Consider the following 26,162-nt stretch of genomic DNA (forward strand, 5'->3'; position numbering starts at 1 on the left):
AGTTAAAAACAAGACTCAGTACAATACAACAAAAACAGGCTTAACAACCTTGGATGAAGTTCCCCGCGTTCTCCATTCTCAAACTGTATTCGTCTTCGTCTCTTGTCCTGTTCTTTCCTGCGTCTACCCTCAATATCCTGCCATGTGCCTTGTCCATTACTCGGCTGCCCAACACTCAACGAATCCACACCGTTGAACGAAGAGGCCTTGGAGCCGCCTATAGAAGCCGCAGAAGACAAACTTGAAGGCTTTTCTCGCTCGGAAAGCTGCTCTTCTTTCTTGGGAATGAAAATCGTCATGTTTTCCGAGACAGGCGTTCCTGGCTGCGACGTGAATTCTTGAGATTCTTGTATTTCAGCTGCGGTGAAACTCTCAAATGTTTGTTCCACATCAGATGATTGGTCTCCCTTGTCCTGCTTCTTCAGTTTGTCAGTTGTTTTTGCTTTGGCCTTTGATGGTGTGTCATCGCGTGCTTTCAACTCTTCAAGAAAGAAAAAACCTAGTTAATATATAACACCCATATCCAAGATCAAGTCTTTTTAGTTTGTACTAGCTCAACAGCTGTTTATTGGGTTACCAAGTAATAGAACCGTCGCGTGACGATCTTAACTATCGCCTGTGAAAGAGACCACTTAGGACACGTTACCAGTATATGAGAAAACGCACGAGGTACTTTTAGATGTGCAAACTATATAAAACTTAGTAAAAACGTATCTTTTAGCAATTTTGAGAAATCATTAGTATACTTAAATGCAAATATTAGGTTCCACTTTCCTTCGACTGTAGTTTTGTTAACTAGAACTTATGTGTTAAGGGGACTATGTAACGGGGATTTCGCAGTTTTTTGGTCCAAAATGTTCTTAAATAAGTGGTAGGCAAATTTACCCATGAAAAACACTGTCTTTGAACATGTAACGGAAGATATAACCCTTATTTGGGGATAGAAATCAAACTTTGGCTATAAATATCGATATTTTTCGAAGGTGCGCGGAAACAACTTGAAAACGTTGGCTAACGCTGTTAAATTGCAATCCATTTCCATCCGAGCCATCCGCAGCCAAACGCGCTTTAAACAGTTTTAGTGCTCTAAAATAGCAATTGTAAATAAAAATGGACCATTATTTCTAGGTTTCCTACGACACAAATATAAATTTGGGCTGTAAAAAAATCTGTTAAAATCCGTGACATGGTCCCTTTAAGCCCTTTTAAGATTAATTGTACTTTTACTAAAATCATCATCGCCATTATTATAACACACCTTCTGGAGGTAATGTTGAGGATGACTCTCTGATTTCTTGAGCGTCTAATTTGCTTCCTTCATATGACATTTCCATTGCTTCTACACCAGGCGAGACAGCCTCTGTTTGAAATACTTCATCTTCCACAGTACTTTGTCTCGAAACCGGATAAAGAGAAGAAACACTCTGCCGTTGGGAGAGGAACGGATTGTGTTGAGTCCTTCCTGGTGCCCCTGTGGACCCTGATGAAAGAGCGCTAATGTGGCTCCCTGCGGAAGGGGATCGTCGTTGCCCTGCAAATGAGGACCTCCTACTGCGAAACCCAGATTGACTGCCAAAGTCTAGTTGTCGCTTGGAGGACTTTTCTGATGTCTCAGGGAGGGATCCCAGTTTAGGGCCTTTTGGTGTTAGGGTTATTGGCGAAGGGGGCTCAGAAGAGGATCGTGGACGTGTAATCAAGGACCTCCAGTACATCTTGGGTACTTTCGATAATGGGGCTGCCAAGAGGTAGTACTCTGTTAGGAGGTCGCACAGAGCATGCCTCAGAGCGAGCTTCAGCTGGCCAGCGAGTTGGTCAAGCCCGATGTCACCACGTTCCCAGACTGCAAACTGCACCATGATATCGTCATCAGCTGGAAAGCAACAAGACAGAATTTAAATGGACTTTGTCATAGTTGCGTTCAGCTTTATTTTACTTAAGTTTTGCGAAATATTCGTTCTAGTGAAATTTAATATTTGCAGAGAAATCATTTCTACAGATCTAAAGGCCAAAACCATAGCTTTCATTAGCAATCAAATGAATGTCTCCCGGGCGTAAGAATTTAAAGTAACAGGCAAACGAAGGAAACTGTTCAACTCCAACGATATTTCAAAAACCCATATCGAAACTCCGTTTCAATCTTACGTCGCTTTTGAACATCCGTACCTTCTTTTGGTATATATGTTCAATCTTCACTGTTCTACGAGGTTATTATTTGTATTTCAACGAATTTGATATTATTTTCTACCTTAAACTACTTTTGTCTGTGTCCCTGTATTCGGGCCTATCAATAGCAGGAACATTCACGAATAATTCCCAACGTGACTATGCCAGTCTGGTGCCATACTCACAGCTGTCAAACGCAATAATTGACGTCACCTCCGGTTTTCGGCGCCTCGAACTTTCTAAGAACTTGACTCGAAAGTGTGCAACCAAGATTTTGAAGGAAACGTTACCGAAAAATCCAAACGGTGAAAGAAAATTGCAAGTTGGGAAACTCAGTGAGAGACCAAGTTATCAAGAAATTTCCAATGCATAAGCTGCGTATAAACCTCAACTTTCCAGGGACGACGTTAACTTTTGGCTTTTGGCTTTATTTCTTCTAGATCAAATTATAATTTATTACCTAGCTGATGTTCATCTGTGTACAAGAACACTTCAGTCAACGGCTCAAAGTAGTCCAGTTCACCAACATACACAGACGCTGTCTTGCCACACGGAATGTAAATATATCCACCACGTGAGTTAAGAACAGATACGGAAATGCAGGCCAGACCTGGAAATACAACAAAGGACAAGCGACTGATCAGTTAGGCTACCACTAAACAGCAAGTAGGAAAAATACTTAACTGCATTATCCTGTTAGTTAATGATCCAGCTGGGTATTATTAAAGCATTTTTCCCCATTCACAGCAACTAACATGTTTTTAAAAGTAAATTAAGATTTTTTTTTTTAAAAAAAAAAAGAAGAAATCAGATACAGAACTGAAAGCTTAAATTCTTCACAGGATTAGAACAAGCGCCAGCTGCAGTAACTTTACGTGTGAAATAATCTGAGACCACTTTAAATTAAACAGCTGAGCAGGTTTAAAACGTGGTTGACATGTTAAACGTCAACACTAAACATGTTTAGTGTGAACGACGTTATACGATATCAATAATTGCCGAGATTAAAAAACCCAAAACCTCTACATGACTACACGCCTCCGAAATATACCCTGAACGGTCCCCAGAATTGTGTATGCACCTCAGATTCCTAGAATTGTCAGTTTGTAGACTCCAACCTTAATCCACTTAACCTTCCAATTTTGTGTGCCCACTCAAGACCCGCTTCTGGTCTGCTTATATGCCCCATCCACTGCAAGACTCTACATTTTTCATTATGGATATCCGAATACCTTTTCCTCCCGAAGAATGTGGCCTGTTATACAAGTAAATCTCCGGTTCCAGCCTACAGCTTTCACCGCTAGCACTACCAGTAGCTTCCATCTTGCTTCCACTCACAGCTTTAAAATGATGACTAGGGTCAGAGTCCATGTATCTTGGAGAGAACAGGAGCTGCAACAAGTTTTGACGCAAGTAAAACGCCAACGGACACAGAAAATTCACGTCCATGGGCGGGATAATCAACGTTAGAGTTGTCTTGGGTGCTTGTCCTTGGGGTTGTATGAACTGTGAAGATAAAAAAAAGTTGAAAGAACCGTCATATTAATGTGTGAAACTATATTGGACAAATAGCAGGCGAAAAGAGCTTGATATATTTTCTGTACTATATACGATATAGTCAAGTTACCCGGAATTTTCAATTAATAAAACGCAAGAAGTTTGTGAACATTTTTGTTTTTTGCTCTACTCTCGTAGCAACTCTCGGAAAGCCCGTATAAATTCATTGTTATGCTTTGAAGTCGGTGCTTCTGTTCTATCAAACACTGTATTTGCAATCGCTTTTGCATGTTGGAAGCTGTCGTAGGCGACCAACTTTTTCCTTTTCAATGCGTACCAGTCGCTTAAAGATTTCATTTTCGTAAGCAGCCAGCTCTAATTACGACCAATTTAATTTTTCCAAAGCCCTAAGGTGGACGCTTTGAAGAGCTCCGACTGTAGATAAGTTATCTATTTTGCCATCCATTTATATTGCAGCAGTCCAGCTAAAAAACTCAAAAGTAATAAGCAATCAAACAAACTGAGTATAATCGATAACGCGTCATAACACTCACCCGCACATCAGTGTAAGTCAGTTTACAGTTTGGATTTCTGGCGAGAAGAACAGACAACACTTCTAACATGGCTTCGTTTATTCTGTTTTGCAAAACCTCAACCAGTTCCACTGTGATCTCAGGACCGGGATCATCCACGCCGTATACATGAAGTGCAATGCTCTTGTCTATCACGGGTTGCACCGAATGAATGCTTCGTCCGCTCTCACTGATCGTGTCTCGTTCAAGAGCTGGAACATGCTTCTTTAATTTCGATTCCTGTGGAAAAAAGGACGGTTTCCGACATAAAGAGTGAATTTCTGCCTATAGCTCTCGCCGTATGAAGGCATTACTCAATCGCTTTCAGACTCAAAAGTTTGAACGCCTTGTACAGCATAAAACAGTACCACATGAAATACTACACGATAGCTTTCATTTAAATGATCACACATTAGGGTTTTATCCACAGACTTAAAAGTGAAAGCCATCTTGTATAGCATACTAAACAGTACCACAAGAAAGTACTGCTCAGTAGCTTTCATTTGCAGGTTCACAAACTGGGGTTTTATCCACAGACTTAAAACAGGGCCCCGTATACTTTTTACGTGAAGCGCGATTAAAGAAATTTTATTTGCCGTGAATCGTGATTTCGGTTTTTATTTCTCGTGATTCGTGATTCCCAATTTTAAGATCTTTTCACGTGCGCGTGAACGCAATTTTTAGCTTAAACGTGACCCGTGAACGAAGATTTAAATTAGACGTAAATCGTGAATCATCTTCTTTTTCGTGACTATATTTCTGATTTTTTAGGTAGTTCTAGTAAACGTACGACTTTGTTTTAGCTCTGTGGTTGGGTTTAAAACAGATGAAACTTTTGTCAGCTATTTTGCCGCCTGCGTGATCTTGACAGACACAATATCCTGTCTTACACCTTCAGCGCGTAACAGTCTAAACAGGGATCGCCATGATTTTTGCGTGAACGTGAAAACATTTTTAGAATTATTCGTGACGCGTGAAAAAGCCAAATATTCTTACTTGGTTTCATTTTGCAAAGAGATATAAGGGGACACAGTTAAAGGAAAGAAAACTCTTTGTAACGATAGCGCGGTACAGAAACAGGACAACTTACAATGACTTCCTCATCCAGCTCGCCTGTCCCTCCTTTCACTAAAGACCATTGTGAAGACGTTGGTGAACCAGCCAGTGACGCAACTGAGGACATCCCAGAGCGGACCTCATCATCGTCATCATCTGGAGCACGGAGCTCAGATGGAAACTGATTTGAAGAGTCACTGGAACACAGAGACTCAAACAACCTGAAAGATTAAAAAGCGCAGTGTTTTCAGAGACGTCGAGATATTATTGAGTTTATCTTTGTTCAGAGAACAAAACCATCATACATATTTTTGATGGATCGATCTGACTATGGGTGAAACGATCTGATCATGGACAGATCTGACTATAGTTCTATTTAGGAGGAGGTGCAAAGTTCACCTTTAAATGTCAAAAACGTTTTACTAGCGTGCAAAGCAAACGGGTGAAATTTTCTTTTCGCCTCAAGAGAACAACTTCCAGGGCCGTACCTTGCAAGACTGAGGCAACACGAGGCACTTGCCTCGTCTAGATTTACACCAAAACTTAAAAAAAAAATGGTTGGGATAATAATCCACAGTTGAACGATATTGACTTTTCAGAACAAATATTATGTAAAAATGCTGAAAATAGCGTTTGTGCATCTAGATTTCAAAATTTTCAGGGGGGGCCGGGACTGCCGACTGCCGATCGGCGATCTTGCCTCGTCTATGTCAAACGTCTGGTTACGGCCCTGACTTTATATTCGCCTACAAGTGCCATTTTTGGCACATTGTCGCTGAAGAACACGAAGAGTCACTGGAACAAGCATTCAGAAACTAGAACATTACGTCAGCTTCCCGTCATCAGGGTTTGCCTCTGCACGTTACCTAGCAACGACCCTTACAAACATTGCGGGCTCGGTCTCTTCCTAGAGATACAAATATCGCCGAAATGCCTGCAATTCCTAAAGTACTAAGAAGAAATGGCTAACCTGAAGTAAAAGACAGCTCCAGTTTTGTCTTTATAAACAAACATGTCTTTCCTATTGCTCACACCAAACCTGTCCAGCACACTCTTGATAGCCTTCAGCCCGCGGGAGATCCCGGTCCGACCCGAAGTGTCAAAGAGCCTCTGGTGCACAGGTAGGTGTGTGTGCCAAACACTGTTGCAGCCAAAATGACCGGGTTGGAAGAGAAACTGGACTTGAACAAACTTGCTTGTGACACGACCTAGAAAAAAATCAAAGCTTTCCAGGTCAACACAGGCACATCATGCCTGTAAACTAACTATCTCGAACAGATATGAAGCTAAGTGCATGACCACTATAAACAACCTGACTGAAAGGCGTATCTCTTCGCGTCGTTATTTCCACCTCCCTCCCCCCACCCCCACCACTCCCTGATCCATATTATAGTAAATCTTAAACTCGACATTCTAGATTTCTGTTTTTCTTCCCATTCTGATAAACAGAGAGAAAAGCTAATAGCTAAGAGAATGATGCTTAAAACATAGCCTGCAATGTCTGCAATGTCAGTCGTGCCTTCATCCCTAAAATTAAACTCCGGGGAATTTGGGGGAAGATGAAACGACTTCTAAGGACAATTCCTTGGCTGTAGACATCCCAGCGAATCTTGACACAAGCATTAAACAAGCCGAAAAAGACTTAGTTACTGCTAGCTTGTGGGTGGTTGACACAGAACTATGTAAACCACCACCGGGCGGAGGCTAAAACGTATTACCACAAAATGGATTACCCGCAGTTCACGTAGATCGTTCAAAGTGGTGTAATAAATGTGGCTATAGGTGTAAACGGATTTTACTAGATTTTTAAACAGCCCAAATTATATTTGGGTCGTAGGAAACTTAAAAATAATGATCCATTTTTATTAGCAATTGCTATTTTAGAGCGCTAAAACTGTTTTAAAGCCCGTTTGGCAGCGGATGGCTCGGATGAAAATGGATTGCAATTTGAAAACGTTAGCCAACGTTTTCAACTTGTTTCCGCGTGCCTTAAAAATGATCGATAATTATAGCCGAAGTTTGATTTCTATCCCCAAATAAAGGTTATATCTTCCGTTAAATGTTAAAAGACAATGTATTTGAATTTTCAAGGGTAAATTTGCCTACCACTTATCTAAGAACAGTTTAGACCAAAAGAACATGAAATTCCCGTGAATGGCCTAATGATCATACCTTTGCTATCTCCTTTGCTGATATGAACTCCAAGAGGTGATACTGAGATTTGAACATCCTCGTGCTTCCAGATGTCCTCGTCAGACTCAGGAAACAACATCGAGTTACAAATCTTGGTCTCATACAACTCATGTAACAACATACGCTGTGAATAAAAGGAAACAAACACTGCATTGCACTGTACTGCATTGCGCTTCCTCTCTCAGGACCTGTTTACACGATTCCGGAATGACTTTCGTTCCGGAACAAAACTCGTTCCGGAATGAAGTTCGTTCTGCATCCACATGACAGAGTCGACCGGCTTAATCTAAGGCGTTTCTCACGTGCGTGGCTTACGCGTGAGATCAAAAACAAAGATGGCGCGGCTTTCGCGCAAACATGTTATTGTGCCCATTAATGGCCATATCTGCAATTTTAACAAGCAGTTTAACCATAAGGCTGCTTTTCTGGGTTAAACAGGAAATGCTTATGCGTTTTTTCACTCTGAGTTCAAACTGTGGCCTCTGTATATGGTTTCACGGGATGCGGTTTTATCTCGGAACGAAATTCGTTTTGTGTTTACATGATACCAGAATGAGATGTCATTCCAGATCGAAAATTTAATTTCGGAATGAAAACCGGAATGAACTCATTCCGGAATGACTTGACTTTCGTCTCGGTATCATGTAAACAGATACAGAGAAATAGAGAAAGGGAATGTTACACTTGCGAAAACTTTGTCAAAATTGTCACACAATTGATTGCCGAAAACTGTCACGTAAGTCTAACCTTTACTACAAACATTCCTACCTGATTAACAATGCGGCATGTTTCATGAATAGCATTCGTGACCATCTCTACCAGACCATTAGCTTTTGTTGCACAAAACGCTTTAGGATCATCTGACTCTCTGGGTTAAAAAAAATGACAAAAAATGACTGTTAGTAATCATAAAGCTTACAATGGTTTATTACCATAAAGCATGAAAAAAAATTCTTCATGGTACAAAATAAAAAACCGTTCAACTTGATGTACAAGTGATAACCCAGCGTACTAAAATTTAATTAAAAAGTATCGGCATAACATGCATTTTTCCTGCACATGTGCATATGCTGAACTTGACCAATATATGAAAGAACATTTGATCCACATTTCTTAATTTAAACACAGTTTGGCACGAAGGAAAACAAACCTTTTACAAGCTTTGTGTTAAGAGGAACGCAACTAAGCATAGAAACAACAAAGCTTTTTTATCAGTCCAGTACCGTCTCCTACTTTGGATCTGTTTGATCATAATATTCTTAACAGGGAGTCTTTTTTTGTTTACAAAATTTGCCTCAATGGCATAAGCGCTTTACTTTCTGATCGAGCTACAAGAATATCAATTCTGAATATTGAAAGTACATGGTACGATTAAATTTCGCTAAACATTTGAGCCCGATGTATTAAATACTTTTTCTATGACGCAGGTTTATTTGAAAACGTGATATTTTACAAAGGATGTATGGGCTCATTTGCGCTTTTGCCACCCAGAAATTTTGCGGGTTTTGAACGCTTATATCTCCTTGAATATTGCACACAAAGAGCTGGAAAATGTCGCTGATTATTAAGTTTCACAAGCTCTATAAATATTCGAGACAGCAGCAAAAATGTAGAAATTTTCAAAAATAATACGACTTTGTTAATTTTCACGAACATGTTTCGACGGTACATCCGTCATCGTCAGTGTGACGGTTATGAAAGTTAACAGTGATTTAAAACGTGCCTGTTCTGCCTGTTGCAAATCATACGTTACATTGCGTTGAAAAGCAATACGCTAGATAAAATTCGAAGTTAACGGAATTAAAAAGAAGCGCGCGCGCGTGCAGCTACACGGAAAGCGTCAAATTGATGTGTTTGACCTGTTGATTAAGGTCCGGCTTTTTCCACTTGATGTACATAGACTCCTTAAGCTTAACCTGGTACTTAGTAGGCCCAGAGTCTAAGATCTTGAAGCAGTCAAAGTTACAAGAGGTACGGCATGACTCTGAAGCCTGCAAATGCTTATAAACGTGAGAGGTTCTGTCCGATGACAAGTGCTCGTGCACGCGCGTGGAGAAATGTCGGCTTGTTTCACCAACGTAACAAGCATTACAGCTTGAACAAGAAAATTTGTACACGATGCACGTACGGAGCCTGTCAGGGAGAGGATCTTTCACGTTGAACAAGTTCTTAATTTTAAAAGTAGAATAAACAAATTTGATGTCGATGGGTTTACAGAATCTATCGATTAGCTTGCACACCCTTTGTTGTGCAACACCCGAAAAATGCCCGATGTAGGGGATCTTGAAATAGTGCTTGGGCAACTCCTGTTGCTCGACACCTGTTGAAGGTCGTTTGTCGTTCCCTACTACTTCTCTCGTGACATAACGGTGGAGTAACATGTCTAATACATGCTCACTGTAAACTTTCATAACCGTCACACTGACGATGACGGATGTACCGTCGAAACATGTTTGTGAAAATTAAAAAAGTCGTATTATTTTTGAAAATCTCTATAAATATCTGGAATCAATTTGTATATAGCATAATGCCTTATCTACGCAAAGTTGTATGCTAATGAGGCAAAATGAAAACAATAACGACAGCAAAGATCGCCCTATATACTTACCTCCGATGAAAGAAGATAGCCACTTCATTATCGAATATCCTCATCACAAGCCAAAACTGTAAGTACTCTTCAGCAATCTCGCTGGCATTCTGCTCTTCTTGACGCGGAGTGCACGGACTGGGTGAGCTACCCTCGTCTTCCTCTGTTGCAGTGTATCCGGAGTCAGCTGTGGTGACGTCTACGGCAGGCATGATTAACTTCCCAATCGGGGTGCTACCAGCAGAGGAAACAAATGAAGAGTCCTTGACTGGGGTGACCGCAGCTGGGCTGTCTGGCTCCTCTTGTGTGGGAAGCTGCTTGCCTACCTGGCCGAGATGCGGGTGTTTAGGGGGTGGTGTTCTCTCTCCGTCCTCCGCGGCGGCGTCTTCTTGTGAAACAGTAACTGCTGGTGGTTCAATGGAAACGTCTGAATCACTAACGTCTTCTTGAGTGATCGTTGACTGCTTCTCTTCGTATATAGCCAAAAGGCCATCATTTGCTGCAGCGTGGGGCTCAACAGTGTTTTCTACTTTAGAAAACGTTGTAGTTTCTTCGTCTCCCTTACTGGAATCCGCGAACCCTTTTGGAGTTGTAGCACCATTTTGATTATCCACTGATTTCTGCTCCTGTTTCACTAAACCACTCGTTCCTCCTTCCAGAGCCAACGGCGACACCACAGCAACCTGTTTCTCAACAAAACTTGTCAAGTAGTAATACTTCTCAGTTTCGTTCAGCACATATTCGGGCAAACTGATCTTTTCGAATTCTTTAACAAACAACTCTAAGCTCTGTTCAGCGCCATAGACAAACTGCAGGCGAACGTGACGGTTAATGCAGGAAGGATGGTCCCCAGGTTGTTTTACGTGGTGTTCGACTTTTTCAAGCATTGACCTGCTAACTGCTCCAATATGGCGGAGTTCAGAGACGATTTCGTCTTGTAAAAGCCATCGGATATCGTCGCATGTGCTGGTAACAGCCAGACGCTGGGAATGACGAAGACCATGAAGAGGATCCACGCTATTATTTCTAGAAATAATGAAACTGCTTTAGACAACACTTCAATAACTTGCATCCTCATTCGTTGTAAACTGCTTAATTGCAGTCTGTCTAAGTCCCCCAAAAAGTGTTGTAAAGCGCATTGAGCATATGGAAATGCGCTATATAAATACCGTCATTCATTCATTAGTATAAACTCAGCCGTGTTCCATTGGAAATCCGGGAATCTGATTGGTTCTCCCATTGATTTCTATTCGCCGATAGAACACAATCGCGCGCGCATTGCTCTGTACAGGGTCAATTTTTTCTTTATTTTTGGCTTAAAAAACATAAAATTGTAGGGTTTGGACTACAATTCTGCGCCTCGTTGACTATTCGCTCATAGAAAACTCGGGCTCGTAGTCTAATTGTTAATTAGAAACTAGGGATCAGATCTTTAACGAGAACTCTTTTAAAGAGGAGCTTTGTCACGGATTTGACCAGATTTTTGAACAACCCAAATTTATTTTTGTGCCGCAGGAAACCTAAAAATAACAGTCCACTTTTATTAACAATTGTTATATTAGAGCAATGAAACTGTTAACAAGCGTCTTTGGCTGCGGGTGACAAGGATGGAAATGGATTGCAACTTGGTAAGTGAGGTAAAATTTTCAAGATGTTTCTGTGCGTCTTCAAAAAAAATATATTTACAGTCAAATCTCGTTATAGCGGACACGCCGGGACTCGTTTAGTGTCCGTAAAGCGAGAGTCGTAATAGGGGGGTGAGGGAAAGGCGTACAAGGTAAATAGTATGGGCATGACGAGCACAACAGCGGAAAGACCAGTAGTCTAGGAGGAGAGGAATGGTCGAGGGTTGAGGGTTTGATTTCTCAAAAGGAGTCGCGAAAGAAAAGGGCGCAAGTGAAGGAAAAAGCAAAGTCGGGTACAGCACAAGAAGAAAAATATTATTGCAGAAGACCGAAGTGTTCGAAGACCACTGACGCAATAATGTATGGAGAAGCGGTGTCCGCTTATCAGAGAAAACAATTAAATTGTTCTTTTGGTACCAGAAAGTGTCCAATCCGATAGCGAGAGTCGAAGCGGGAGTCGACCAGCAACCCTATAACTTCGCCGGGGACGATTTGTCCGTAGTATCGAGCGTCCGTAATAGCGGGGTGTCCGCAAGGCGAGAGTTGACTGTATAGCCAGAGTTTAATTTCTATCCGCAAATTAAGGCTATATCTTCCTTTAGATGTTCAAAGATATTGTTTTTCGTGGGTTAAAATTGCCTAGCACTGATTTCAGAACAGTTTTGTCCCAAAATCTGCCAAATCTGTAAAAAGGTAACTTGGGGCTTCACAGAGCTTTTACCGTACATACAGTAATCATTTCTAAGAGTTCATAGACCACTAACTAATTGTGTCCTCACCCATCAATGTCATTTGAAGTAGCCTTGGAATCTTGCCGTCTGTAGTCATACATGCCTGATCTTTTATCCGTAGGGGAGAGGGACACGGGAGAACTTGTGCTGGAGAATGAATTGGTGCGAGATGCGGCACTGCGAGCTGAGGACTTGAGAACTGTGTAATCAGGCTCGGGTGACAGAGTCAGGCAAATAAGGTCAAGTGTGATCCGTACCGATGGACTGAAGGGATCAAGGCATTCCTCGTCATCCTCAAACTTGCGGATTATTTCTCCTACGAGGAAAACAAGTGGTGAATATCAGAAACGACAGAAAATTCGATTTGACCAATCCTGTTAAACAACATAAAATGTCTATACTCCTCCTTTAAACTAAGCCCACACCATCCCACACGACCAATCCTAATGGCCAAAAGTGACGAAGATTGAAACGAATTGCGATAAGGGTTTTTGAAATATTGTCGGACTGAACAGTTTTCAAAGTAAATCTTGTTTGCTTGTAACTTTAAATTTTAACGCCCGTCACATTTGGTTGCATATTTGGTTGCAATGAATTTATGGTTTTGTCATTTAGATCCATAGAACTAATTTCTTTGCAAACATTAAGTTTCATAGCGAGAATTTGACAAAACTTAATAAAATAAATCTTCTGGTCTTATGCTTTGCCACATCCCCAATGCCATAACCCACCCCCATCGACACCACCGCTACCCCAATCAGCAACCCCCTCGATTGAGTGCCGTAAAACCAATCACAAAGGACACAGACAATCCAGTGAACCAATCAAAGCTTGAAGCAAATACATGTAGCCGGCACAAAGCGCGGGAAAACGTGCGGGAGCAAGTCACAATTGGTTTTGGTTTTACTTCTGATTGGCTGAGAAAGTGGCGCTAGAGTTTAAAACCAATCACAAAGCGTAGTGATGCAAAACCACTGCAAACTCAGATTTCTTTTGAAACTCAAGTGAAAATTGCTCTATAGAGTTTTACTTTTACCTAGACACACGGGCAGAGTGTTGATAGAGACAGGAGTCATAGGTTGTCCATGGCTACTCCTGTCTCTCAGTGAACAAGTCAGCAGCAGGAACAATGGTGACTTGACGTCCTGATCATCCTTAGTATCTCCTTCAAACTCGCTGTCACTGCCTTGGCTTTCAAAATCAGACACGTCCTCCATCTCATACTGTGGAAATGCGGAGCCGTTATCTTCTATCAAGATGTCCACATCGTCAAATGCATCTGAACCCGCATCACTGTCTTTGTCCTGAGTGTCGTCTTCAGCTGCTTGGTCTGCTTCGTAGGTTTCAGACTCGGAGAAGGATTCTGGGACAGACTAGAAAGAAAAGAAAGCAAACAGGAAATGAACCTCCATTAAGCGGCCACTCATGAGGTGGCCATCCCCTATTAAGCGGCCAGTTATCAAAGTCCTGAAACTGTTGCCATTAAAATACTGTAAATAAAACTCCTTTTAAAGCAGCCTTTTTGCCGTCCCGATGAGCGTTCTTCTATTGTTTTTGCCCCAATTTAGCGACCAGCAAGAATTTTTTTTTTTTTTTTTTTTTTTTTTTTTTTTTAAAAATTAAAAAAAGAAAGAGAAAAAAAAAAAAAAAAAAAAAAAAAAAAAAAAAAAAAAAAAAAAAAATATAATTTTAAATTTTTTAATATATAATTATATTTTATTAAAAATTTTTTTTATTTTTTTTATTTTTTTTTATATTTTTTTTTAATTTATTTTATATTTTTTTTTTTTAATTTATTTATCCCCCCTTTTTTTTTTTTTTTTTTTTTTATTAATAATTAAATAAAAAAAATTATTTATTTTTTTTTTTTTTTATTGTTTTTGTGAGTTCAGAAAAAATTAATTTTTTATAAAAAATTTCTTCTTCACTTTTGATAATATACAACTTTTTGGTTTCTTTTAAACAAGGTCGGACAGACAAGAGTCATTCAAACACGGGATTATTGTCGTCTTAATGTGTTTCCATGCGCATTTCATGATTCCTTTTCACGCTATTTTGTATTGAAAAAACGTGACCTTTCTAAAAGATCTTATGCTTATTTCTAACAAACCCCTATTAAGCGACCAGTTGCCATTTCCTCGAGGGTAGCCGCTTAATAGGGGTTCTACTGTAGTCTGTGCAGGGACGTTTCTATTTTTATGAGGTGGTGCTGGTGCATGATGAGATTTAAACGAAATTTTTCTTCAATTCTCATCACTTTCATCACTGCGCTGTCAAACGAGCTAAGAAAACGCCACAGAATACGCAATAGTTAGTGATTTAAAAATTGAATCTTTGACTAGGTTTGCTGATGATTCTACTTTAATAATTACTGTTAGCGACCACTCTGACAATTCAGACATGGCTTTACAGTAGTTTTTCGGTTGGACACGAGACAATGCCATGAAATGCAATACTTCCAAGTGCAAAGAACTAATTTTTAGGAAAAAGAACAGACGTAAAAGTTATAACCCCCCTTGTACAGCAAAATAAATAGTACCACATGAGAGTACTGAAATATAGTAATAGTTTTCAATTGAATGGTCTCAAAAAATTTAACCACATTACATGACCATTTTACCCATAAGGTGGGGAAGCGTCCCTGGAACGACCTCCCAGAGTCTTAAGCTAGAATAGAGAGCCTCTCATGCTTTAAAACTAGAATAAAAATGCAGCTTTTAGAATCCTTTTTATGTAAGGAATCATGTGATTTTTTAGTAATTTATAGTAGATTTGTTATTTCATAGCATTTAACTTGTATAAAATGGATTTTATTATTATATTCTTATCTTTTGTATTCGTAAAGTTGGCCAAAAAACCATCCAATGTAAACAACTAATAAACTTACTTACTAAATAAGTACAATACCTTTCTTGGGCCGTCAGACAACTGTGGACAGTAGAAAAAGTACTCCCTGCTCGGTGGAACCGCTTTGAAGTACCTCCCAAGTATTGCAAAAAACTTGGCAGTGATAGACTTGTGCAGACCAGGAACAGATTCACACTCTCCAGACAAAGTGTTCTTTAGATCCTTAACACGCTCTTCAATGGACAATGATGGCAAGCGAATTGGAACTGACTGAAGCTCTGCGTTAATTTGCGCCTCCAACGCTTCTTTATCTTTGTTGTTCTTCACATAATGTCCACACAGAGTGCGGATAAACTCTGTGATGTCTACTTCAAGGAAGTTCTCCTCACAGGCATCGACCGCTGAATGGACGTCTTGCGCGCTCACCTGCTGGCCACGCTGCAAACTTGAAAATGTCGACGTCACAAAACTGCGGAAGAAAATATCATGCACAGCACTGCAGTGGAGAAGCAGGTCTTTGGAAGAACCAAATCGTCCTTTTGTACGGCCTTCTAACGACCTAGGCACTTCGTCCAAGCTGAAAGGATCAACGAATATTTGAGCTGCAGATTGGGTAAAATCTTGGAATATATCTTCACGCTTCTTGGCCTCTTCTGATGTCACTTCCGTATCGGACTTGGAGTCCGGTATTGATACCAGGGCTGACATTGGGCAGTCGTAGCAGTAAATCGGTATATCGAGATTAAAGGTAGAATCACTTGCCTTACCCATGCCCCGGTCGTGAAACACGGGCTCTTCATTGATAGGTGTGGTGTTCTCTTGAAATGTGACACTTCTCTTCTCATCTTCGTGGCTTGGAAGCTTTAGCTTTCCTTCTAACGCTGGCAAATCACTTTGTTTCTGAGAAAAGGCGAAAGTGCTTACATCTTTCTCCACAGTGGGTGTTGGTGTGGCGCTGTTCTCTACAAAAACAAAATAGGCCATTTCCGAGTTACCCTTTGCCTCTGTTTCAAAACGAGTCTACATGCGAAACCATTCATATGAAAATGAGTTTCAGCTACAGATCCATTTTCATGCAAATCAAACTCGTTTTCATTTGAATGATTTCGCACGTAGACTCGTTTTGAAACAGAGGCAAAGGGTAACTCGGAAATGGCCTATTGTTTTATTTTTCAATGAATCACTTAACACTGACCAAAGAAGACATGACTAAACATAGTGTTCTACCCACCGTCTTCTTTCTGTTCATCAGTGTTCGTTTATAACTCGTACTTAGGAAAATGCGTGTTGGGATGACAGCAGTTTATGTAATTTATCTCACTCTATCCCATTCCAAGTATCTTATTCCTTCATGGCTTAATCCCTTCGATAACCCCCTTTACCACCACTGCCACCAGCCTCATCCCGGACATTAGCCAATGAGGTTTCCAAAAGAATTATATGATTTTATTGTATTTATAAGCCCCCTACAATTGGGCGTACTGTGTATTTTTATATGTCATAACGTTATGTTTAAGGACTTTTGAGAGCTTTTTGCTATTTGGTGACGTTACAGTGTGTCCAAAGACTTAGAGGGCTTTTGCGTTTAATGTCATCGCGCTTAGAGAGTACCTCCACGTGGTATTTTTATATGCTGCAAAAAGCCTACCAGATAGTATTTGAATCAAAATAAGGGAGGAGTTTTTTCGGATCTTTATCATATTCTTATCCTTTGATTTTATTTATAATACTTTGGCAAAACAAACCTTCAACAGAGCCTTGGGACAGCAAAGAAACACTCAGCTTCTGCAGTTTATTTTCTCCAATAGAACTGCTTTCTTCAGTGGCTCCTTCGGGCACCATTTCTGCTGTGTTCTGCGGGCTCCTTGGACTGCTCCCTGCACTAGAGCTCCTTCTATGCCCATGCCTCCCCATGAGCCTAATGTACTTGAAGCTTGCTGGGAGAAACGTCAGAATGAGCCTATTATTGCCGAGTGCTGTCACAGCACGGATGAAGCACCTCCACTTGATCGAAGAGCTGCTCTTGTTGCGTGACTTTTTCTCCTTGTCGTCACGCAACGTAGAATTGCCAGAATCTTTAGCTTGGCACAGCTCTTCAGGGAAAGGCAAGGGGACGCCATTTCTATGCCGACTCTGGATATGTTGGGTGAATCGATGCCAGTCTTCCTCGCTTAGTATGACTTCACGATCGTTCAAGCGTTCCATGTTTTCCAGCAGAAGTTTGAAAAGATTTTCATTAGGCATGTCACTGTTGTCATCTAAGTTGGAAAAAAATTTAGAATTCACAAATTAACATGCCGCATGTAACATCAATAGATACTGATTTTAATATATGAAGTGCATGAGATGACATAGTCATGAAAGGTCTTTGTCACCCAAACTTGCTAAAGTTGAAAAATTACGTCTAAATAACAAGAAAACTAAAAGTAACGGCTTTTTTATGTAGAACAACAGCCAAGAGCTGATAATAACACAAAACGAGATTACTGGTAAGCAATAAGTACCAGTAATCACATGATTTCGAGTGCAATTTAGAATAAATAAGCACGAGTAAATTTTTCAAAGGCTAGCAAAATTGCACGAGCCCGCAGGGCAAGTGCAATTTGTAGCCTTTGAAAAATTTACAAGTGCTTATTTATTCCAAATTGCACGAGAAAAATCATGTGATTACTTGTTAATAATATACAAGCGACAATTTCGGTCACGCTTTGATTATTTTCGTGACAACTGGCTAAAAATTTTGACGTGTGAATTCATGCGTAAATATTCATTCACTCTCTGGAAGTGCTGCATGAAAAGTTTTCAGAACGGTCTTTTGACTCTTTTCGCCGTTGAATTTGAAGAATGTGAATGACAAAGCAAGGAAAAAATTCCTAAGGTTCTGCTGCTGTTCTTGGCTGAGAGGTATTTTTTTGGTACGTTTTATCCGTGCTGTGTTTGTGTTCGCCCGAACAGAAATCAACCTCAGTTCAACACATGTTGCTCTAGCTGACAAACTAGTCAAACTAGAATACCGAACTGAAATACTGAACTATAAAAATCTACCGAACGGATTTTCTTAGTACAGATGAGCACTCTGCTACAACTCCGCATTGCTACCTGATTTCACTGGACGTTTTACAGGTTAGATTTGCCTCTTACAGTTGTAAAACTATCTTTTGTGCCTTTTGTTGTTGAGCGAGCTTTTAAATAAACAAGCTTCGGCTATTATTAAACAATCATGAAATGAAATGCTTGCTCCTTCTGTGTTCAAAACTAGGTAACCGGTTCCTTGGAAGTCTGGTCAGTACTTCTTCGCGTTTCGCTTCAGAGAAGTGAAGCAATGTTTCGGCGAGAATTTTAATTTACTATCGGCCGTCGGCCGTGAGCTTATTTCGAGTTTAGTTTATGTCTTGTCTTCTTTGCCTTTTTGATAATTCTACGTCTTTTACAGTAAGTAATGTTTGTTGTTCTTCTGTACTTTGCGTCGTTTTCAAGTCTTTTAATTAAAATTGCGTTATTAAGTTTAAATTTTGTCTCACTTTCGTCCGCCATTTTGTTTGTTCAAGATGTATTTTTCATGAGGCTGTTGTCAATTACACGTTTTGCACTGCCAATTACACTTTTTGCACTGGTTTGGGATAAATTGACGTGTTCTTAGCCAATCAGAATGGAGAAATTGCTGCTTGTATATTATTAAATCTAATAAGATAGGTACGTTTTGTCAAGATACAACGACTGTGACATACTGTACCTACTATAACAGAGACGATGAAGCGAGATGTGCATAGATCAGACCACCTTCATCATCATCATCATCATCATCATCATCATCATCATCATCATCATCATCATCAGAACAACAACAATGGTGTTTTTTTTTTTTAACGTGGAAGCACTCTTAGCTACAAGCTAGTTTTCAGGTACTCCACAACAACAACAACAACAACAACAACAAACTAATTGAATTGAAATGCTGGCCCTTTTAATTTGCGGGTCTAATAACTCTAATTTAGAAGGCATAACACTTAATCAAACTACATGTGCTGCTTTAAACACCAAAAAGATTCTATCAAAAGGAATACCTTGTGGTAATGTCTCAAACAAAGAGGAAAACACCATCTCTACTTGTCGTGTTTTAGGCAACAGCCCAATGATATCAAACGGAAATTGTAACTGCTCCACCACCCAGTTACTGTTGGTTAATATTGAGTCTGCTTTGGGCACCTTGGCAGTTCTGTGGGGGGTGGTTACGATCGGGTCATCGCTCATACCCAAGAGATGATCATAGGTTAGCAGGGCTGACACATGTTTTACATCCACTTGATAGATCTGATGAAAAAGCAGCATATCTCACAAGCTTTGCATGAATCTGATCTCAAGTCGACTTAATTTTAACAGATTTTCAAAAGGATTCAATTACAGAAGTATGGAAGTCCAGTGCCTTTAGTCTGAAACAAAACTTAAACAAGAACAAGTCGAAAAGAAACGAGTGCTTCAAATTAAAAAGCTTTGAACAACAATGCAAACAGGAAATTTCCTGATTAAGACTTTTTTACTCTGTCAACAATTCAAGCTACTCAGAAAAATTTCAAAGTTCTTCCAGCAAGAGTCAGACCTTGGACTTTCTGGTACACCGGTCGGACGCTCTACTACTGAGCTAAAGGAGTTTCGTGGGAGCTGGGGCATGTAAGTAGGTTCAACTGTGACAAACATTCCGTATAGCGCTTATATTAGTTGTGTCGACATGGGAGAAACGTATGCAAAGAAATAATGGTACGTATAAAGCTTGGAAGAAATACGACAAAGATGTTATTCAGTCAGTGTCATCAGCTTCTTGGAAGAATTTTGAGTTCTCCCAGTAGCAGTCAAAACTATCTCCCCCGGGGGGTGGGGGTACTCCCATAAATTTCGGATAGGGGTGTGCCGCCAAGGTTCTTAAACCCTTACCCTATTTAAGGATAAAGAAAGCGAAAATTGATACCCTTTTTAAGGCCCAAAACCGAAAAATGACACCCTATTCAAGGGGAGGGGAAGCGTTCCGTGACGACCCAAATAACGGCTAACCGCGCACGGCAAGACACAAATCTTTATAAAATCGCTTTTCTAACACCTGAACAGAAAATTCAGTTTTAAGATATTTTTTTTTTCGTTTAGCTGGGCGTTTATTTTAGCTAATAGAATTTAGGTACCCTCATCTAAGGATCACATCGGGAACACACTGCCAAAAGGAGCAAAAATGATACCCTATTTAAGGACCGAGAACCTCAAAAACCATACCCTATCGGGTGGCACATACCTATATAGGCCACATATGGAAGTACCCCCCCCCCCCCCCCCGGGCCTATCTCCTTCCGTACAACAGTGGGACGCACTACAACTGAGTTACAGGAGACCTGGGCGTTGTCTGATGCAAGCTATGCCATATATAAAAACTTACTGCATTTGGAACTTGATTGTACTGCAGTCCTTCCAGATACTTAAGCTCGGAATTCAAATCAGTGAGGCGGCCAAACTGAGGCTCAGCCCATACTTCAGTGACCATTTTAAATTTGCGTTTTCCTTTGTATGCCCAGTCAACAACAGACTCCTCAGAATGCTCCGCCTCAAGCGGCTGGCGATACGGCGGGAAAAGAACGTATTGAATGATACAAGAGTACAGCTGGTCGTTGTCTCTGGTGTGATCCTGACAACAAAACAAGAATTTTTTTTTGCTATTTTAGTTCTTGAATAAGTGCTGGTTTTCAAATATACATGAAGAAGCCAAATCCATGTAACTATAAAATTACTATATTTAAAGAGGAAGCCAGGTCAAAGTTCTATCCAGGTCAAACTGGAATTTGGAAATGTTTGTTTTTCAGGAAGAGGGAAGGGAAAAACCCTCGGAGCAAGGCGAGAACCAAAAACAAACTCAACCCACATAAGGCAGCGGGCCGTACTAGAACTCGCGTCATATTGGTGGATGGCGAGCGCTCTCACCACTTCGCCATCCCTGCTCCCCCAGTTTACTGCATTCACTATTTTACGACAATAGTACTGTAGTCACTACTACTTTACTACAAAAGTGCATAATTTTACGAGAACCCAAGAGAAATTTAGATGGCCTTAGCCGTTGAATGTTGAATGTTTGTATGATTAATTTTCTCAAATGTTCTCAGATAACTGGAGATTTTTTAATTTAAGTAAATTCACCTTCATCTTAAGTTCTTTAGCCATGGTAATGATCCCCGCACTGTTGTTCACAAAGTTGTAACCTTCTTGCAGTCGTAGTCTGGAGAAATAAAGTTAAAACTCAGAAAATCACCTTAGAGTTAATTCTCTACTTTCCAGCTTCTAATATACACCTAATTGCAGTAACGTTGTCATGGTAAAAAGCAAATTGAAATGAAAAAAGCCAAATCGGAATTAATTATCTCAATCATCATAGCTGGCTGCATTTACAGAAAACTCACAAGTTTATTACACATATCAATCGTGTTTGAAAAAAAAAATCGATTTACATGTATTGCGAGGCGTTTTGGGCCGTTTCTTCGGGCAAATTTCAAACATATCTAAATTGTAATGCCTAATTAATTCCTATTTGTTTGTTTTTTTCATTTTGCTTTTTTCTGTGACAACGTTATTGCAATTAGGTGTATGTGCTGTGTAGCGCAACAGTGCATTTGAAATTGTATCCTCTGTCGGATAAGATTGATTTACATGTATCCTTTGGAATTGAAGGGGAAATGCTAAGAAAGCCTCAGCAGCTAAATCTAAAATTTAAGTCGAGCTACCGTATTTGTATCATTTTCAAGTGACAACAACAGATAAGTCAGGCGGCTTTCAGTGTCCTTATTCGTTGGGAGCAATCCCCAATCTTTTGAACTAAATCTGGAATCTCCTTATGTGAATATTGAAGTTTTTTCTATTCCTTACTTTGTTAGAGTCGAAAGCACCCTTGCAACACAATCAGCAGTTATAGCAGGCGATCCTTCATCTTGCATGGTCCAAATCCATCGATGATGGTGAAGATACTGACACAAAACCTTCATATGATTCTCGTTGGTCCTGTGCGCATACACCCCTGTCAAACTGTGGAACACAGAGTAATGAGGCTGCTCTGGGAACGGAGTGAAAAGATCCTCAGGAATCCTTTCATATCGGACCAGGATTCTTTCCAGAGATTTGTCATACATGATCACGCAGGGTTTTTCAATCACGTTTCTCTGGCTTGATAGCTGAGCGACGCGTTGCAGATTCTTGCCTTTGACTTGAGGTTTGACATTCACACCCAGTGGAGCTGTGATCTGGGACAGCTTGGTCTTGAGGTCTTTTACAATCTGATAGAAAGAATTGAAAAACACATCAGAGCAGGCCTTTTCCCAATCCCTTTGATACTTAAATATGTCAATACTGTCGTGGTCAAGTAGTATGCGTTTGCACCAAGAGACCCATCAGGTCGGAGCTTATCCCGGTTTCTTTAGCATGAAGCGACTAGGAGTATTTCTACTCCCCCCTGGATGGGATGCTAGTCCATTGCAGAGTTACCCAAGGCAAGAAACTTGCAGGTACCCATTTATACACCTGGGTGAGGAGAGGCACTATGACAACTAAGCTTCTTTCCCTGAAGAACTCAACCCAGTGACCCCGAAGAAAGCTTGAAACCAGAGAGCTCGATCTGGAGTCCTGCGCACCGCTAACCATCTGGGTCCAGTTGTTCAAAGGGTGGATAATGCTATCCACCAGATATATCGCTATCCAATGGATAAGTGTTACTACTACTACTGCTATCGTTACCGTTTATATCACTACTTGCAACTTTATTTACACGCAACACTATTTACATAGGAACTAAGATGAAAGATAAATAATATTTAAAGGGGTTTAAAGAGGTATTTTTTAATGTACACTTTAAAAAGGAAAAAATTTTTTATTTTATTTATTTATTTTTTTAATATATTTTTTTTTAAATTGGACATATTTTTTGATTTTATTTTTTTTTTTTTTTTCTTTTTTTTTTTTTTTTTTTTCTCTCTCCCTTTACAAAACAAAACTTTTCTTTTTTTTTTTTTTTTTTTTTGCTTCCAGTCATTTCACCAGCAAAAACATTGCCTCGTTAAACTTTTCACGTATACAAAGAGTATTTCATGTACTGTACATTTTGCAAAACGAACCAAATTTTCACAACCAAATGAATTCAATAAACCAAGCTGTACCGTAGCACAAACTTGTTTTAAAAGCCCCAAGAGAACAATTTAAAAGTGCGGTAATTGTATTCCCGTTATTTCTCCGACATTGTCTTAGAGCAGTTATTGAGTGTCGTAAACCAAAACCAAAACCAAAGTAATACTTTAGCCAATCACAAAAACAAGACAATCAGTGAACCAGCAAAACCAAAGCAAAACATGTAGCCGACACAAAGTGGGGCGTGGCGCGGAGTACGATGGTGGACGAGGGGAAGGGGGGAGATTTTAAACCAATACTAAGCGTAGCGCAACTAAAGCAACGCAATCGACACTCAAGTGAAAACTGCTCTAATGACTGTAAGTATTTTCCTTACCTCATGTCTAATGTATCCCTCTGTCCCTCCAAGGAAAGCCACTTTGATGACAATACACGGCCCTTTTGCTGTAATTCGTGCAATACAGAAGGACGAGGGCGCATCTTCAGGATTTGTGCTGTTTGAATCACAATAACAGCGATCAGTACTACATTGTTTATAGCAAACACAGAAGCGTGGCACACTTAAAGGGACTGTGTCACTGATTTTAGCCAAATTTAGGCGTAGGAAATATTAATGACCATCAAATTCGGTGAAATAAAAGAAATAACCTCTTCAAACAGTAAAGGGTCATTTCGATAACACAGCAAATACAAAAGAAGGTACGGATGGCCAAAAGCGGTGACAACTTGAAGATTGAAACGGATTGCGATGTGGGTTTTTGAAATATTGTTGGGCTGAACAGTTTTCAAAGTTAACCTCGTTTGCTTGTAACTTTAAATTATAATGCCCTGAAGACACATTTGGTTTTAATGAAGCTATAGGTTTGTCATTTAGATCCATAGAAGTTATTTCTTTGCAAACATTAAGTTTCAAAGCGAGTATTTGGCAAAACTTAATAAAATAAACTTAAGTCAGCCGTGACACAGCCCCTTTAATAAACATGTATGTCATTTCTTCCATTTTAAAGTTTGTAAACCAAAAGAAGGTTAATTTACCTGGTAATGAACTTGATATAAGAGTGATTCTCAAGCAAGACAAAAGAGCTCCAGTTTCTAAACAGAGAATTGAGAGAACTCAAAGCCACTCGACACTGGATGGCACTTGACCGGTCATTTTCCAATGGTAGATGGAGATTCTTTGGCAAAGGACTGCAAATATTCAAAAATAATCCAGTTATACTTAAAATTGAAACCTTAATTCCTACATGTACAGTATCGTTCAAAAGTAAGTAAACACTTCTCGTCTTGTTTCTCTCCAGAAGAGCCTCGTTTTTCTCACGACGCGTGCCATTTTCTTTTGAGACGGGTATCGTTTTCTCGCGAAAATCGCTGGTCTTTGACGTCCGTTCTAAACTACGATCAATTACCGAATTGAACTTTTGGGTGAAAAATAATATGGAAGTGCGCCAGTTGTCAAACTTTGGACTCTGAAAGATCACAGCACATGATTTTGCTCCGAAATGACGCCGAGAGTACCCGAGTAACAGGCAAGAGTTCAGTCATTCAAGAGAGTAGAACGATTTGCTATCAAAAACAATGCTATTTGAAACCATTCAAGCAAGATACAGTACTTACACATCATGTTCCAGTACCAGCCCAATTCTGTGACAATGCATCCACCTTTGCCTTTGAAAAGTGAATAAAATAATTATTACGCTTCTACAGTCTAAATCATTACATAGATAACATACTTGTAAATATGATAAACGTTAATACAAACCTCAACCTTGCAGCCATCTAATTGTTAATGACTGACAACCAAGCAAACGCAAAATGCGCCATTAAAAAGAAGACACTCAATACTTACCAGCCTGTTGTATCAAGAGATAGCACTGGCTTCCAAAACACAGCAAATTGCGACTCTTTAGATTTTGAACTCTTCCTAAAATTACACAGTGGTATTCGATTAGAGTATAGTGCTTTACTCTTTTACGACTGCCCAGGTTTAGATACTGCTGAATTGAACTCTAGTGAGATTCCATAAAAACCTAAAATATTTTACTGGCAAGCTTAACATCAAGAACTTTCCAACTATTATTTTTGAGGGACTGATCGACTAGCTTTGGCCTTTTAAAAATGGGTAAACAACGTTTTGAAGTAAGATAAAGAATATGATCAATGTTGTTGTGGCTGTTAATGGCATGTAAATGCATCGTTATTTAAATTTATTTGTACGTTACTTAGTGTACAGATGGAAAGCGTAAAGGTTGAGGAAACAGTGAATTACACCCTACCTTCCATGTTGTAGTGACAAAACCTAAAATGGACACAGTTAATAATTAGATACTTCAACAACTAAAGAATACTTTTAGTAGAAACTAGCTGTTTCTATTGGAATCCGGTTTTTTTTTTCCCCCCTTTTTTTTGATTGAAAAAGGCTGTAGAGCGACAGCTGCATGAAAGCTCATTCTTTTTTAAATTTTTGCACAGTGAAATGTTTTAGGTTTTTTTTTTGTTATAACTAATACTTCTATAAGGTGCTGTAACTTAGAAGGAATAACTCTCAAAACAACTCTTGTTAAAGCCAACATAGTCACATAATTAATTAGAATAACAGCATTGGCACCAATTAGGTGCACAAACCAGGCTACTGCGAGTCAGAGTTACTTCATAGAGTACAGTATTGTGCAAAAGTAATGCAAACGAATTTCGTCGAAGTTTCGCTCTTTGCAGTTTTAGCAAACTATGGTCAAAAAATTTTCGGATGGAA

At 39.7% G+C, this 26,162-nt stretch overlaps 1 protein-coding gene across 1 annotated transcript in view; it reads right to left on the reverse strand.

The window, feature by feature from the left end:
* The window catches only part of LOC144638386 (KICSTOR complex protein SZT2-like), a 58,776-nt gene that overhangs the window by 17,880 nt on the left and 14,734 nt on the right, over nt 1-26,162 (reverse strand). Inside the window, 23 exon segments of the mRNA XM_078497601.1 lie at nt 49-481; nt 1,259-1,870; nt 2,624-2,773; nt 3,396-3,669; nt 4,215-4,472; nt 5,323-5,509; nt 6,259-6,496; nt 7,461-7,605; nt 8,250-8,349; nt 10,090-11,094; nt 12,473-12,740; nt 13,461-13,797; nt 15,332-16,233; nt 17,017-17,529; nt 19,336-19,582; nt 20,691-20,936; nt 21,443-21,521; nt 22,166-22,569; nt 23,790-23,907; nt 24,449-24,601; nt 25,028-25,078; nt 25,260-25,334; nt 25,687-25,709. Coding sequence (XP_078353727.1) covers nt 49-481; nt 1,259-1,870; nt 2,624-2,773; nt 3,396-3,669; nt 4,215-4,472; nt 5,323-5,509; nt 6,259-6,496; nt 7,461-7,605; nt 8,250-8,349; nt 10,090-11,094; nt 12,473-12,740; nt 13,461-13,797; nt 15,332-16,233; nt 17,017-17,529; nt 19,336-19,582; nt 20,691-20,936; nt 21,443-21,521; nt 22,166-22,569; nt 23,790-23,907; nt 24,449-24,601; nt 25,028-25,078; nt 25,260-25,334; nt 25,687-25,709 — 6,818 coding nt within the window.

This window comes from Oculina patagonica, chromosome 14 (assembly GCF_052425735.1).
Source record: "Oculina patagonica isolate OP01 chromosome 14, crgOcupat, whole genome shotgun sequence".
NCBI lineage: Eukaryota > Metazoa > Cnidaria > Anthozoa > Scleractinia > Oculinidae > Oculina > Oculina patagonica.